General features: G+C 32.7%; 1 protein-coding gene across 5 annotated transcripts in view; it reads right to left on the bottom strand.

Annotated features, from left to right (window-relative positions):
• The window catches only part of CARMIL1 (capping protein regulator and myosin 1 linker 1), a 349103-nt gene that overhangs the window by 77092 nt on the left and 254667 nt on the right, over positions 1-17344 (bottom strand). For all 5 annotated transcript variants that reach the window (XM_074273008.1, XM_074272988.1, XM_074272991.1 and 2 more), the window contains exons 19-24: positions 17176-17275; positions 17020-17074; positions 10384-10556; positions 9325-9393; positions 6623-6716; positions 1937-2035 (exon numbers count right to left, since the gene is read on the bottom strand). In XM_074273008.1, the coding sequence (XP_074129109.1) occupies positions 1937-2035; positions 6623-6716; positions 9325-9393; positions 10384-10556; positions 17020-17074; positions 17176-17275 (590 nt within the window). The remainder of the gene's footprint in view (positions 1-1936; positions 2036-6622; positions 6717-9324; positions 9394-10383; positions 10557-17019; positions 17075-17175; positions 17276-17344) is intronic.

The raw sequence follows: 17344 nt of genomic DNA, 5'->3' as shown, positions 1-17344 counted from the left end.
ACTTCCATAATATTCTAGGATTTCATTCATATTTAAACCTCAATGAAAAAAAAAAAAAAACAACCTACAGACTGTTAGGGTAGTCAAGGACCAATTACTTCTTTTCAACATCTATATTTATTTAGGAAAAAACAGTAATCAACACTAAAATTTAGTACAAGCAATATCCCATTTTGTTTTCAAATTTTCAATTCCCTCTTGCAACAATATTAGTTTAGGCATTCTCATTTTTTGTATGTAAAAGAACTTAAGATTAGTTTTAAGACTTGTATGTTATCTGATAACTTAGTTTTATATTTGTGAAACAAATGTTTATAAATCAGTGAGAATCTATGTACTGAATGTGTTGTATTCATTTGGAAAGAATTTACAGCATCTTCCATCCTGAGACTGGAGATCAAGCAGAAAATGTTTGAGACATGTAAGTATGTTGTCTACTTCTTTTCTCCCATTCTCAATGGAAGCTGGAGACTAGAAAAAAGACTCATCAAGATGCAATATAGATATCTGTACTAAAATTTTAAGTTATTCAAAGAGGTGAAGATTAGGAAGGAGATAATTCTAGTCATGGGGAATAGACTGAAAAGGAAATAGATTGGAGTCAGATTGTAAAAGGATATAAATGCAAAATGGAAAAGTGTTTAAATATCCTAGAAGCCATTAGAACTTCTTCAGCAGAAAAGTGACATGCTCAGACCTCAGTTTTAAACTAACCTTAAGTTATCTTACATACAAAAAAAACCCAAAAATGCCTAAACTAATATTGTTGCAAAAGGGAATTGAAAATTTGAAAACACAATGGGGTATTGCTTATACTGGATTTTAGTGTTGATTACTATTTGTCCCTAAATAAATATAGATGTTGAAAGCAATTTTTACCAAATAGTGAGTAGCTATCCCACTAAGCTGGAGTTTTGGGGTCTTGGGAATACTAGGGTTTTGGGCAATATTTGATTCTGTTTGTGGTATACCTAATCTGTCCATCAATCATCCTGTTTTAAAACAGGGGAGGCTCTTAGCTAAAATACAGCAATGTTGGCTTCTCTGCCCTGGTTCAGAAGCCAGTGGATCAGCAGACTAGCTGTGAGACATCCAACATAAGTACGAAAAACAAATAATGAGTTCTTGAACCCCAGCATAACAAACATTACTTGGCCATGAACAACCATCACAAGAAGTAAGCTGGCAACACTAGGGCATCTTGAAGCTGCTGTCACTTGTAGAGGAAGATTGGGACAACATCCCCTTTACCCTAACAGCAGACCTCAACCTTTAAAAATGAGCAAAAAAGCAAAAAGAGCTCTGACCCTGTCTCTTAGGGAGACAGGGAAAAACATGTCATTGGGGGGGAGGGGAAGTAAAATAATAAAAATAAAAAATTTAAAGAGCACTTTGATAGTTCAGTGGAGAATGGACTGGGGTGAGCACAAATTTGAGACAGGAAGAACAACTTGCTGGCTTTTGCAATAGTCTAGGCACATTACTGCTACTATCTTCATCATGTTGATGGCAAGTATCAGAGAAGACAATAGGGGATAAAATTAGCACACATTTATATGACAATAAAAAGTTTTTTAATATGTAAAATAATATCAATAATTTCCTTGTATTTATCATTTCTGGAACCCTCAAATTGGACAATATAAAAATCTCTTTCTAATAAAAGAATGTTGTTTTTTTTGTTGAAAATGTCCAAAACAAACAAAAAGTTTATGGCAACTACTCTACTTCAACTTTATCTTTAATAATCTACTAATCTAATTGAGGATCTTTCCAAAGAAGGGGGGAAGGGGAAGTGGGAGGATTGACATCTCCCCTGTTATTCTATCGTACAAGCAGGCCAAGAAAACCCATTTATCTGGAATGAAAAAAGTAAATAATGTTGAATAATAAGTGACAATACAAGTAGTTTTAGTCAAGACTAAGGTTCCCATACCTGTTGTGTGGTGCTAGTAACAATGCCTTGTTGTAGCCGGTAGGCTTGTTCCTGGAGATATTTTCTTGTCTCATGATTCCGAAGCAAATAGTTTTCTATCTGAAAGTGGAACAAAAATGAATTTCAGAAATATCTTTCAGTTCAGTGTGGCAGAAAACCAATTCTATGAGATATCTCTGTTGAACTTCACAAACATTCTGCACAAGACTTGATTTAACACCATCAACAAAAAAGAAGGAAAAAACACTATTATAATGATTTGTAATTATTTAGTAAAAAATTTAACCTAAGACATGAAATCTCCTTTTTATAAGATTCAATATTTGACAAGTAGAAGCCAATATTTAATTGCTTGTATGGTTTACATATCCCATTTATTGATAAGAATTTCTCCATATGCTCACAAATACACATGCAGTTTAAAACCACTCTATTTATATCTCAAAGACACCAGTATCTAATATACATTTTTCTAAGGGTAAATTGCAAAAACAATTATGTATTTAGAAGGATAATGTAATGGTAATATTAATAATAGTGACATTTCTACAGAGTTTTAAAGTTTCTGAAGGACTTGACACCCATTACATCTGAGGTTCACAATAATCCTTTGAGGCAGTTAGTACCATTACTGTTATAATTGTGTTTTAGATATAAGATTAAAAGAGACCTACCTCTGGTTACATATGTTATAAAGCATTAGTATGAGCCCAGGTCTTATTGAGTTCAAATTTGGCCCTCTAACCAGTATATCATGGTACCTTTTGATCCATGAATATTAGGATATATTCATAAAGACTGGACAAACCACAATTTCTCTGCAGTAAATCTTAATTTTCCCTGGTAACTTTAATATTATATATCCTTTTTTTTTTTTTCCTGAGGCAACTGGGGTTAAGTGACTTGCCCAGGGTCACAAAGCTAAGAAGTGTTAAATGTCTGAAACCAAATTTGAACTCAGGTCATCCTGACTTTGGGGCTGGTGCTCTATCTACTGTGCCATCTAGTTGCCCCTAATATTATATTTTTTAAGCTGAAACAATAGTTAATGAGGGAATGTATTTTTGTGAGAAATAAAGGATTTAGACTTTTGTATTTTTCTCAACACCTCCCATCATATAAATGAGAAGAGACCTTTAATAAACAACATCAAGCCAATTAAATTAAATCATTTGAATACTAACCATGTGTCTTTAATATCCGCCTCCAATATTGCATTCAAAGAAATTTTTTTCCAATTACTAAATGATGGGCAAGTTTCACCATCTGCTTTTTATATCATTAAGCCATTTTTATCTTTTAATTCGCTGCTATTTCCTAATTTAGAAACAGTAATAACCCGAAGGCTTTAAGTGTTTTTCTACTTTTCATTTTAGTTTTGCATATGCTAAAATGACTACTCAATATCAATTAGTTGCAATTAAAATAAAGTTGATAATTAGTACAGTCCCTGAAAACTTAAGAGGAAGACAAAATGTAGCATGTCACTAAACAGAAATGAAGAAATCATAAAAATCCCAAGATATACAAAAGAAGGAAATTAAACACCATTAAAATGACACATTAATGCCATAGCATTATAATACATTATAGTTCTCTTAATGCTTCAATGATAAGTCCTATCTTTTCAAGGTCATAATACTATCAACAGAAGAAAATGTTTGCTCCAGAAAGATCTTCACACTAAAATATTTTAGTCCAGCACAAAGTGGAACATAGGCTCAGTTCCATCCCTTAGGTTAGCTGTTCTGTCTCATTTTGCTCCTAAGAACTAGGGTCCAGCTCATTCATTCTGAAGTCTGGGCTTATTGTTCTTATTGCTGAGATCTTATGGTCTTCCAAAAGGCAGCTTGAGTTTGTCAACCAGACTGAAGCTTTTAGCCTGGAGAAGCCAGAGCCAAATAGAGCAAGCAAGAACAACTGTGCAGAGACTAACACAATTATTTTCTATAGTGAAAGAAACAGCTTGCAAGCAGAGGGAAACCACACATGCTGGGGCTCCTCTTAATGGAGAGGGGCCATTCTAATGTGGGCAAATTTCAATATATATATTAGTGACTATGATGTGAACTGTAGTCTAGACAAAATCAGGGGTAAGAACAACAATAACATAAGCTGGATTCACAGCAGAGCTTCATGACCAGAAACAATGGTACCATAGGTGCTTGTCTGAGCCCAGAGATCACCTGGTATGGTGTGGAAACCATTCTGGGATTTTACTGTGGCTGAGTTCATCTGTGGAGTAAGTGCAAAAAATTGTTGTAATGCTAAGTTCAGAATACAGCTTACTTGCTGCATAAACTTAAGTGTCTCCTAAGACTATCCTGATAAATTTATGGTTCCTCTGCAGATGAAATACTCTTGTTTTATAGACTAAGCGGCCTATTTATATATAATGTGAATTATCTATAATGTGAAAATATAAAGTTCCTCTTGGGGAGACAGTTCAAAAAGGATATAGCTTGAGAGGATAACTCTTTACAAATGGCTTTGACATTGTGCGCGCATGTGCGTGCGTGCACACACACACCATCATCAAAAGGATAGTACTGAGATAAATGATTATTAATAATTAAGGATATGGAGGATATCCAGAGTGCCCCCCCCTTCTCTAAAGTCCTCATTTCAAAGCTTAGCATGTGAAGAACAGGACTGATGATTGCAGATAGGATTGATATTCTTCTCAGTCTGGGAATTGTCACCCCACCCAACCTTAAGAAATTTGATCTAAGATTAAATTCTTGATGGTTGTCTTCTGCTCAAATCTGTGTGGGGGAAAATGATCTTTTGTCTAGATTTGGAGCAATCTGGAAGTAAATGACATGATCAAAGTTATACACACACATCCTCTGCCACTCATTAGAATAGCTGCACCTCTCATTGCAATATTGATTTTTCATCATTGTTTAACCAATCAGAGCTGATTGCCATCCTCAGAAACAATAAGCATTTGATTGCTACTGATCCATTTTATTGGTAATATGATAGCATTATTGATAAAATGATTAATCACCCAGAAACTATGTCTCAAATTTTTTAATGTCACAAAACTGGAGTCATTTAGTGTAACATCCGTGATAGACTATCCAAATGCTGGAGATTATAAAGGAAAATGCATAAAACCATACTTCTCATATATCCTTGAGTGAAGGGAATACTCTGGGACCCTTTTCTGTAGTCAGTGCTGGACCATATACCAATTTTAAAAGAAGTAAAAAGGGATAGAAATTTAGAGTTTAATGGGGTCTTTGAGTAATATAGCCAGCATAGCAAGAATCTACAAGATAGCTGCACTGACCCAATTTAAAGCAAAGAGATTTCGGTGTATTTTTTTTTAAGTTGGTGAATATAGGAAGCAGGATCACAAAAAGCAATTAAATAATTCTTGTGAAAGGACTAAATATTCATATTTCTCCAACTAACTAAGAATAATGTATCAAACTAAAGGCAAACTTTATATTAGAATATAATTATCCAATTCTCCCAGGATAAAATGATTTTTTTTCCTTCTCAGACCTTGGATATTAACTGCTTGTAGATGGATTTGTAAATTTATTTTGTACTTAGCATGGAATAATTAGTATATTTGCCTTGGGCTTATATCCTCTCTACTAGGTTCTAAGAAGGCAGGAGTCAAAGTCTAAATAATTTTGCTTCCCTTAGCATCAAGTAGCTTTCACTGAGAAGAGTAGATACATTAAAAAAAAAAAAGAGTAGATACATAATAGTACTTAAAAATTTTAACAATATTAAAAGTTAATACCGAAGAACTTGAGGCTATATAGGCTATATGTTTTTATTTAAAAAACACTCGCCAAGAACAACAAAAACAAAAATAATTTCTAGTTCCAAATGGACTCAACATGAATGAAATGATTCATCTACAATTAACTGTGCATTCAACTTCATAATCACACACTCTTTCTAGGAAGCTGGAAACACTAAGAGACTAAAGATTTATCTCTCACTAATAATTATCATCTTTGATTATTACTTCATTGAAATTTAATGACACACCAAAGCTTAATTCTTGATGAACATAGTAGTGTCCCTTTGGCAATATCAGGAGTATTGTAATGACAAAGAGAAAATATAGTTATAATACTCTTATGACATGAATTCATTGTAAGAAGACTTGTGTCAGCTAAGTTTTTTTTTTTTTTTTAGGACTAAGCCCACTATGAGATTTCTCTCTCTCTCTCATAGTGCTTTCCCTTTAATATCACCTTTCTCCTTACTCTAGCTAATTCTGGTCAATCTAATCTTCCAGTTAATGGCTTACTCTCACCACATGGAGTATTTCCTTTCTACTGGTTAATTGTGAGTTCCCTTTCCTTGCTAACTATATGCTCTCCTAACTCTATTTCATATTTGCCACTCCTGATGCTTATTTTACCTCTTATTTTGTCTGCAACATCTTCTCCTACATAAACCAGTCTTTTTAAGTACAAGAAAAAAAAGCCCTATGTTTTGAGTTCTCACTTCTAAAATATATGATGCTGGAAAAGTCACTATCTTTTCTGTACTTCATTTTTCATCTTTGAAATAGTAATGATGATTATTATTACTACATTGATCACTCCAAAAACTACACCAAGGGAAGTATTTTGTGAACTCTAAAGTATGATGTAAATGTGAGGTGTTTTCATTAATTCTTTTTCCAAGAATAAACCATTTATACAATACCTTCTGCAGTGCCTCCTCTGTTTTTTCAGGATTTGTCTTAAGTGCTTGGGAAGCATCATACATGGGAATGGGCATAAATCTCAAAGTATAATTCCTAAAAATGAAAGGGCAAATGTATTATCACAAAATAATTCCTAGCATAATAGTGAATCAATTGCTTTTGAATAATGATATTAATTAGAAAGGACAATAAGCAAAAGCATTGCAAGCTCCAAATTTACTTCAGGCACTTAGATCAAGGATAAACATTTTTCAACAGATACATTACTGCAAGTTGTTTATATATGTCTACAATAATCTATATACTCTTTACAGGTTTGTGTTAAATATATCATACAAATTGAATTTCAGATTGGGAATATAGTTCCAGAGTTTGGGATAGCCTATTCAAGCCTAAATAACATTCATATTTGAGTAACAGTCACTAGCCCTGAAAGAAATTCTGAATTTGTTGTTATTTACCAATTTCAAACAAACCAGGTTAAAAATAAAATGACTACACAAGCAGTGACATAGTGGAAGAATTCTGGATTAACACCTAAAACATCTATGTCATTGATAAACAATACAATATTGGATTTCACAAGTCATTTAACCAATCTAAGCTTCATTTTTCCTCCATTTGAAAGGATATTGCACATAATAATATAATATACTAAAAGTAACTCTATCTTCATTACTTGGGTCAGTGAAAACCATTGGGGCTAGAATTGTAACTCTTGTGCTTTCTTTTCCCAAAAACTACCTGCCATATGATTTCTTACTAGACAGGTCTTTCTGCAACTCTTAACCCAAGAATAATATCTTATTCTGTACATGTGCTACTATAAAAATTTCCTATTCATTAATACCATTTACCAGCTAAAGTCATTTTTACAAAAGACTCCAGATAGAAAGTAGGTCCCAGTGGATCCCCTTTATCAGACTTAAACAAGTTCTATTAGAATAGTACTCTAGCAATTAATTCCTAAACATAGATTATTAATTGGGATTACTTTTAGATAACTTAATATTGCTATCACAATTATTAGCTATTACATTATGCTATCATATGATATCACAGGTATTAAGATAAGGAACACTGCAGGAAAATAATGCTCAAGGTTGGTATGGTTTAATACAAAAAATAGACGAAGAAAAATCTAATAAATTTCATTTATGAAATTTTTAATTGTTTTGTTTCAGCAAAATGTCCTTGTTTAACTTAAAACAATCAACCAACCATAACTAGGAGACAATGTGTCTATTTTACAATCTTTGTGATGTCGTTCTCCCACATCCAATTTTTTACATACCAGCATAGTGATTTAAAACAAATGAAATCAGCAAATTTTAGCAGTTATACATTGGCAGATTCTACAAAGCTGGAAAGGTTTCTGAAAAAGGCCTGGTAATAGATTGTATATCTGTCACCCAAGGACCAGCCTGGTTACATGTGGATAGACACATCACCGGAAGGTTGACCACTTACTGACTCTCCTTCTCACCTCCCAACCACAACAATTCAGGAATATTGTCTATTAAGGCACAGAGGAGTTTTTCACCTCTTATCAAAGGCAGATGTACCCACACCAATAAAAGGTTAATATGTATTTTTATATAATTTTTCTCTGAAAAGAGATTAAAGTAATTAGCTCCAGGTCCATAATATCTTGATTTCATTTAAGTTTATTCTCCATCCAATTCAGTATGAAATTCAACATTAAGATTTTTAAAATAAGCAGAATAGCTTTGACAAAGAAGAAACAGGTCGAGTGACATTTTACACTATTATTATGACTAGAAATGCTGCATCATATGTATTAACTGAGTACCTACTATTATTGTGCATAAAGCAGAATCATAGATGGAGATGGGATTTAGAAATCACACAATTCAACTCCCAACCTAGAGCATGATTATAGCCTAAGTTTTTCCATTCCAAATAATAGCTTACATTTTCAATCATAGGAGTGAGGAAAAGAGAATAAGCATCTATTAAGCACCCACTAGGTGCCAGTCACTATGCTAAGTGTTTTACAAATATTATCTTCTTTGATCCTCACAACAACCTGGGGAGGTAGGTTAAAGTTGAGGAAACTGAGACAGACAAATAAGGAATGGTGACTTCTCCAGGGTCACAGAGCTAGTTTTAGAGGTTGGATTTGAAATCTTCCTGATCCCAGTCTTAGCATTCCAACTTACCATAGTGCAACCAGTTGTTTTATTTTTACAAAATGCTTTGTAGTTTTCCTAGTGCTTTCACACATATAATTTAATTTGGTGGCTTCGTAGTATGATGAGTTAGTTAGGGAAGGTAGTTTAGATTGGAGAAACTGAGTTCAGTGACTTGTTTAAAGTCATATAGCTATCAAGTTCCTGAGATGAGGTTCAGACCCAGATCTTTTGATTCCCAAGCCAAATTCATTCTCATTCTCATTCTCTCTTTCTCTTTTGCTGAGGCAATTGGGGTTAAATGACTTCCCAAGGGTCACACAGCTAGGAAGTGTTAATTATCTGAAGCCAGATTTGAACTCATGTCCTCTTGACTTCAGTGCTGGCACTCTATCAACTATACCATCTAGCTGCCCCCAAATTCTCTCTGTTTTTTAAGGAAAATACTGATTGCTATCAGAGAAAAACAAGAGTATTCTGCTTAGTTATTCTTTTGCCCCAAAATGGAAACTTCATTTTTCTAGAAAAGAACCTTATCAAAAACTTACTTCTCCATAGCAACAGCTATATCTTGGAAACCTTGTGCAGTGATATTATTCTTATCCCAGATGACAGTCCTGTTTGGAAAAAAATATATGAAAATAGTCAGAAGCACTTGAGAGAAAGAAGAGTTTTCCATCAAATCCAAATGCCCTCTATATTAAAGAAGTTGAACAGTGATAGCATGAGACATAAGATTTTTATGAATCTTACATGATAGAGAATGTTGGCTTTCCTTCTTTATTATATTGTTATCATCTCTACTAGGAGAATTTAGAAACAAATACAAAAGAAAACAAAAAACAAAGTGACATAAAAGCATCAATATATTAATAGAAATAGCAAGAGTTTTTTTGCAGGCAAAAAACCCCAAAACTTCTAGATAATGGTATTTCTAATATCCCAAAATACAGACTTTAAATCTTGTACCTTTTGATTAATGCAATAAAAAACTAATAAACCAAAAGTTTTATGGTATTGAGACTCTGTTCTAGAGAACTAACACATACTATCTACTATATATATATTATATATGTTGCCCAAATGACTCATTATATTTGAAAGAATACTCCCAAGAGATGGACACTATTTGCTCTTTGTTGAGCAAAATGGTTAATTTGCTAAGAATATTTTTTAAAACTTAAGGTTAGGGCTCCTTCAAGTTTCTGGATTTTTGAAACCATTCAGTCATACATTCAGACTTGGCACCCTGGCCTATTGACCAGCTATGTTTTCATATTATAATGAGAGGGATCACAACCAGAGAAGATGTACCCTCATTCATTCAGTTGTTATGTTAGGGGAAAGTAAACTTCTTTCTGTTGAATAAGTTACAAGTTATCTCATTTTATCTCAACATTGAGCCTAAACTAAGAAAGTGTTGACATTAGACTCACCTCTAACAACAGGTTTTTGCCAAATGGCCAATAGAACTGTATCATCATTTGAACAGAATAACCAACATCCCAGTAGGTAAGCATAGACAACAGATGCTGATTTGAGTCATCCCACAATTCCTTTTAGAGAGTTAAACACTTAAATCCATGATGTATTTTTTTCTTCCATACCTGAGCTTAGTGTTGATCTGCAGGGCTTTTGCCAACATCTTTGCTCCCATGTCCCCCATTCCATTCCCACTGATATCCACTTTGGTTAGAGAGGTATTGCTGCCCAGAGCATTTATAATGATGGTTACTTCTGTTTTGAGTTTGGAGTCTGCAAGGGATAAGGACTGCAAAGGCTGTACATTGGACAACAAAGATAGGTTACAACAATGCCATCAGGTTTGTAATCACCTTTAGTAAGCCATATTTAATTAATGTTTGAGAAAACTGATTAAATTGTGAGATGAATCTTCTCTAGTCATAGAAATAAAATAGTAGCAACAAATGACTTTCAATCCTGCATTTGAAATGATTCTCAGCAAACCTTTTAGTTTAATTCCTAATACCAGCCAACCAAAATATTTCAGATAATCATACACTGCAAAAAAATGATTTGGGTAAAATAAATGGAATAAAAGACATCATTTAAAATATATCTGTAATAAATTACAAATACAACTAAATTAAACTTTGCTAAACTTCACTTTACTAAAAATTTCAACTTTGGGATACAATCTCACACCTGACAACTTGGCAAAATTAAACACGAACTATGAATGTAAGTGCTGAGAAGGGTATGAAAAAACAAGTCCAGTCATTCACTATCAAGAAATGCAAACTTGCAGAATTTTTTTGGCATTGCAGAGTAAAAATTATAGAAATAAATATATTGGCCCAACAACTCATCTATTGGAAAGATGCCCTGAAAAATGTTAGCTAAAGTATCAAAAAAAGACTCTCTCTTCAAAGATTTTCTAACAGTAATAATATGCAATCACATAAAACAACAATTTAAATGTCCAAAAATAATAGAATGGTTAAATAAATAACAATGTTAATAATACAAAGAGTATAATATAACTATGATTATATAAAATTAAATTGCAAATGTGAATAAATGCACAATCAAAATCCTAATAAGGATTGAGCCAGAACAAAGGAAAATGTTAGCCTTTTTATTTGTGGAACTTAAACAAAATGTAAATAGTTTAAACTGAGTTTAGTGACTTGTTTAAAGCCATATAACTATAAAGTTCCTGAGATAAGATCAGAGACCCAGATCTTCTGATTCCCAAACCAAATCCTCTCTATTTTTTTTATTTAAATTTTTTTAGTTTTATAATTATAAAAATTTTTATGACAGTATATATGCATGAGTAATTTTTTTTATAACATTATCCCTTGTATTCATTTTTCCAAATTTTCCCCTCCCTCCCTCTACTCCCTCCCCTAGATGACAGGCAATCCCATACATTTTACATGTGTTACAGTATAACCTAGATACAATATATGTGTGTAAGCCCAATTTTCTTGTTCCACATTAAGAATTGGATTCCAAAGGTATAAGTAACCTGGGTAGAAAGATAGTAGTGCTAACAATTTACATTCATTTCCCAGTGTTCCTTCTCTGGCTGTAGTTGTTTCTGTCCATCAGTGATCAACTGGAAGTGGATTGGATCTTCTTTATGTTGAAGATTTCCACTTCCATCAGAATACATCTTCATACAGCATTGTTGTTGAAGTGTATAGCGATCTTCTGGTTCTGTTCATTTCACTCAGCATCAGTTGATGTAAGTCTCTCCAAACTTTTCTGAATTCATCCTGCTGGTCATTTCTTACAGAGCAATAATATTCCATAACCTTCATATACCATAATTTACCCAACCATTCTCCAATTGATGGGCATCCATTCATCTTCCATTTTCTAGCCACTACGAAAAGGGCTGCCACAAACATTTTGGCACAAACAGGTCCCTCTCCCCTCTTTAGTATTTCTTTGGGATATAAGCCCAATAGCAGCAATGCTGAAATCCTCTCTACTTTTAAGGAAAACAACTGACTGCTATCAAGGAAAAGTAAGGACATTCTGCTTGGTCATCCTTTTGCCTCAATCAATCAATCAAGCTTGACTAAATTACTTACTATTTTAGAAAAATGTTAAATGTATGGTTTAACAAATGTTTTAAAAGATACTAAATAGAATTAGCTTCCCAAAACACAAAAATAAAATCAAATTTATTTAGTTATGTGAGTATGCAATGTTATTTATGATGAAACATTAAAGAAAAAAAAGCAAATCTGTTGGGAAATGAATGGGGTTCAGTCATGTATTGGGAATTAGACAAGAAAGGCAACTTTAGTGTTCTATTAGTTTACTCAAAATATTTTAAGAGAAAAGTTTTTTTCAGTAGAATCTATATGAGAGATTTATGATAAAATATAGGCAGGAGTCAAATAGAATAGAACAGTATAAACAGAATATGCAATCCCAAAGAGCTAAGATCAAAAGATAATAAGCCAGCCTTATCTGTTCCAATTTAACAATAAACAATAATAGGTAGCATTTATATACAGCTTTAAAGTTTGCAAAGAGCATTTTCCATATATGATCTAACTCACAAAAGTCTTGTATGAATTGCTATTATTATCCCTACATATCAAATCAGGCTGAAGAGATGTTAAGTGATTTGTCTAGTTTTCTTGACTCCAAGTTCAAGTCTAACCACTGTGCCTTATAGCTGCTGGTCTGTAGGTTAGGGGGATTAGCAAATGTTAGAACAATAACATGCTAGTCACCAGTAGGAAAGGAAAGGAAAGAATCACTGGAGTATCAATACTTGACAATCTTATTAAAAAAAAAAACAAAAAAAACAAAACAAACTTGTGTTGAAATTGTCTAATGGCCACTAAAGCTATGCTTCTTGCTTAGTCTTCATCTTTGTTCTTATGTAAAATAAAATCTTTAAAGAATAAAAATTGGCCTGCATAAATTTTGAATCTTATCTAATTTTAATTATGGAGCACACTTGTTGGATATGCCTAATTCTTGCCAAAAAAATTCTTGCAAAAAAATGGATGAAAATAATAAATTGGGATGAACTGAAAATTTCTTTTGAAATGTACACAAAAATAGTCTTGAAAAAACCTCAATGAAGCAATTAATATTCTTTGAAAACAATGGCTATATAGTTCTAACTGCTTAAGAACTAAGAGTTTGTTACTCTATATAGAGACATTCTACAATAAAAAAAAACCTTATAGCCCATTTCACATATGGCTCTCATCCCTAAAGTCCATTTTAAAGTACTCCCTAAGAGATCAAGAGAGAGACAGCAAAGTAATGAACAGAACTTTCTTTTTGAAATTAAAAGACTATGCAAACAGACTACAGATGCCCAAACTTCAAATGAATAATAATAGTGAGCATCTATATAGTATGTTTAGGTTTACAAAGCTCTTTACAAATATTATTTCACTTGATCCTTATAACAATTCTATGAGGTGGATACTATTATTATCCCCATTTTACATATGAGGATATTGAGGTGACAGAGATTAAATGACTTACCTAGAGTCATATAACAATAAGTATTTGAGGCTGAATTTGAACTTGGGTTTCTCTAACTCTATGCTAACTAGTGTTAGAATTCCAATGAAGATAATTAGTCCCTAAGTACTAATTAGTACAGTTTTAAAATTTGTTCTGATCCCATCTGGGGTTTTAATGGGATGCTCAGCCTTAACACAATCAATTCCACAAAAGATGCATGAGCCATCACACAAAAACATTTAAAATAATCACAAATGGGGGGGGGGGGCAGCTAGATGGTGCAGTGTGATAGAGCACTGGCCTTGAAGTCAGGAGAATTTGAGTTCAAATACGACCTTAGATATTTAATACTTCCTACCTGTGTGACCTTGGTCAAGTCACTTAAGTGACCAAAACTGCCTCAGCAAAAAATAATAATAATAAAAAATAAAATAAAATAATCATGAATTTAGTGGGACTGACTGCTTTAAAATTTCATTCAAAAGCCTCACTCAAATAAAGGAGAAAAATATTACTCCTAACATAATATTTAGTCTGAAGACAATTTGATATTTAAATGAAAATAAATGCACTATTGTTTTCTTGACAGAAAGCAATAATCACATTTGTTATTATCCCAATAATCTTTTTTCAATGATACCCCCCCAAACTGCCAATACTATAGTCAGCTTAGTGCTAATTATCATTCTGTATTCAGAACCAAACACAAATTACTTAACACTTCTGAATTACACAAATACATATAGAATCATCTTAAAAAAAACAAAAACAAAAACAAAACACCAATAGAACCTTAGCACAAAATTCTGCTGGTAATTTTAATGTTAGTACCCTTGCTCTTAGCAGACACTATTTAAAAATTCAGGTTTGAAATGCTTGCTATAAGTGTTTCTAAGTAAGGCACATTCAGGTCCACTGGGGACAAAATAATTTAAAAAATTTTAAGTGCCTGACAACAAAAGTACAATTTTTCTATCTTTCCTTTTCCTTTTTACTTCTTAATTCTAACCATAGGTAGAGAAAAATATGGACTAAGTACAACAACTCACTACAATCAAATTTTCAACTGAAACAGTATGATATTGAAGAAATAAAATGTTTCATGGACAAACAAAGAAATCCTCTTTTTAAAAACAACATTCCAATGTAAAATGCAAATGAAGTGCTCATGTTTATTTAAAACTACTTAAAAACAACAACTCCATCAAATGAATCTAGATTTTCTTGCTGGTTGTATTTCTGTAGTAATAAGATGCACATAACTGATCATTTTAAGCATTCTACTCATTACTGATTCAGTAGTAGGAAAAAAAAAGCAATATGCTAATTGTTTTTCTTACAAGTCACCCACTTTTCAATGACATGAAAGTTAAAAAAAAATTTTAATTATAAGGTACTGTTAGTAACAAGACTGTGTGTGCTTTCACATGACACAGTTCTCATTTAAATATCATACCTGCATTCTCCTCAAGAATGCTTTTAAAGAATTTCTAAAAACTATCAGAATTCATCTAAGCTAGATACAAAGATAACCTTTAGAATTAGAAAAACAAATTGTTAAGGCTTCTAATGGAAGAGAAATTAGATAAAATTTGATCACTTAACCTATTATTTTTGTAAAATGTTAAATGTATAGTTTAACAGATGTTGTAGAACAGATACTAAATATTGCCCTATAGAATTAGCTTCCCAAACCACAAAAAGCTGCAGCAGTTCAAATCACACAGGATCCCAAAATCACTAAATATTAGTCAAGACAAAAAGTAAAGGTAACTGATGTAAGGCTAAATTACATGTATAAAATTGGAGGGTACAGAAGCTAGAATAGGTACCCAGATTACATCTAGCTTCAATAACAGGACCTATTATTAAGAACAAGGTAAGTATTATATGAGCATTAGGATAAAATAAAGCACTTTTAAAATTCATTAAATAATAAATGAAGCTCACCCCCTAATTTTCAGTTTGAAACTTAGATTAGCATAAATTTAATATAAAAGAAGTTATATTCAGAAAATCGGAGGGATAAATCCTTATTATGCTAGTAGGAAGCCTCCCACACTTACCCAAGCTTAGAGCCATACAATAGGTTGATAGAATGTTGACAAGAGCAGCAGAGAAAGTACTCAGTATACAGAGAAAGAAAGGAAGTATTCTAATCCCTAGGATTCTGCAAGTCCCTTCTGCTTCCCACTAGTTTCCTCAGCAATTTTGAAAGGTACCTAAGAAATCTTTATTAGATATTGCATGCATATTTCTGGCTAACTTCTGAGTACATTCTAAACCAGAGCATCAAATGGAATTTCCTTTCCTGTTCTAGTAAGGAACTGGAGTTACTCTGGAGTTAGAGCAAGTAAGATCCTTTTAAAATATAGAAAAATTGATATAGGAAATCATAGACATGGACTTTTAAACTTGCTATAAAAATTGGAAGAAAAAAAAAAGAAAAGAAAAGAAAGAAAACCATCAATAAACAGCGGGAATCCCTCCCATTCCACCCAATGTATGCACATCCATACACACATAGTGTTTAGTTTTTTAAAAAAGATAATTATGTATGAAGTTATATTTCATGTTCAAATGTGGACTATAGGAAGGAAGGGACCAAATTCAAAAGGACCCAAATACAAGTAAGGGGCCAAATTCGAGGTACAAAACTAAAAGGATTATAAGGCAAGCTTTCCTCATGCTTCTCCCATACTACCCAATCCTAAAATCACTTTCTTTTTTGGTGTTCAAGGGAAAAAAGTATCATGTGAAGACATTTTAAATTTAATCATTTTCTCCAGAGTGAGTCTTGGTCAAGGACAACCAAAAGAGGATAAGTAGGTAGGATTTGCAGAGCATGATGACAAACTTAGAAAAATGTGGCTGGATTTTTATGCTTCTTTCAATTCTTCAAAACTAAATGAAATTCAAATGAGCAATTTGATGTTTCACAGTAAGAGCTAAGGTTGCAAAGCCACTGATTTTCACAACACACAAAAACTGAATCTAAGTTGTCACTTGACCTTAAAGAAATAAGGTTAATGCAGAGAGGGGTCTAAAAGTCAAAATTCATTGACCTTCCAGAATGAATTGAGTGTATATACAAATGAGGAAGTGAATTGCTAGTACATTTAATCTTACTAAGACAGTAAAATATTTAACAATCTATAAGTGTAAGTCATGTTTTCTAAAGTATAGCATATAGGGATTAATTCGCTGAGAAGAATCAAGGAGAATAAAGCCACAGAGAGTAATATAAATGATTTAAAAACAATACTCACCGATTCTTCATCTTGAATCATTTGTACTAAGTTATCCAAAACAGGTGTAAGATTTCTAAAGGAATTTTAAAAATGGAGACAATTGAATCACATCAACATCTTTATTGAGGTTGGTTGCTTTGAGTCATTTGGGAAAAAAAAGGAAAATACTCTTACTTGGATTTCATATTATTGAAATTTTTGCCTAATGCCAGGTGTTGTATTGATCTGTTCTTACTAAGCCATACTATCAGTGTAGAGAGGTCAGATTCCAATCCTATGAGGAAATAGGATAAACCAGAGAATCAAAACACAGATGGAACAGAAGGAAGGTTACTTTTAGATG

The sequence above is a fragment of the Sminthopsis crassicaudata genome, chromosome 1, assembly GCF_048593235.1.
Source record: "Sminthopsis crassicaudata isolate SCR6 chromosome 1, ASM4859323v1, whole genome shotgun sequence".
In the NCBI taxonomy this organism is placed as follows: Eukaryota; Metazoa; Chordata; class Mammalia; order Dasyuromorphia; family Dasyuridae; genus Sminthopsis; species Sminthopsis crassicaudata.
The sequence above is the reverse complement of the archived record's forward strand: the minus strand, read 5'-3'. Positions and strand labels throughout refer to the sequence as shown.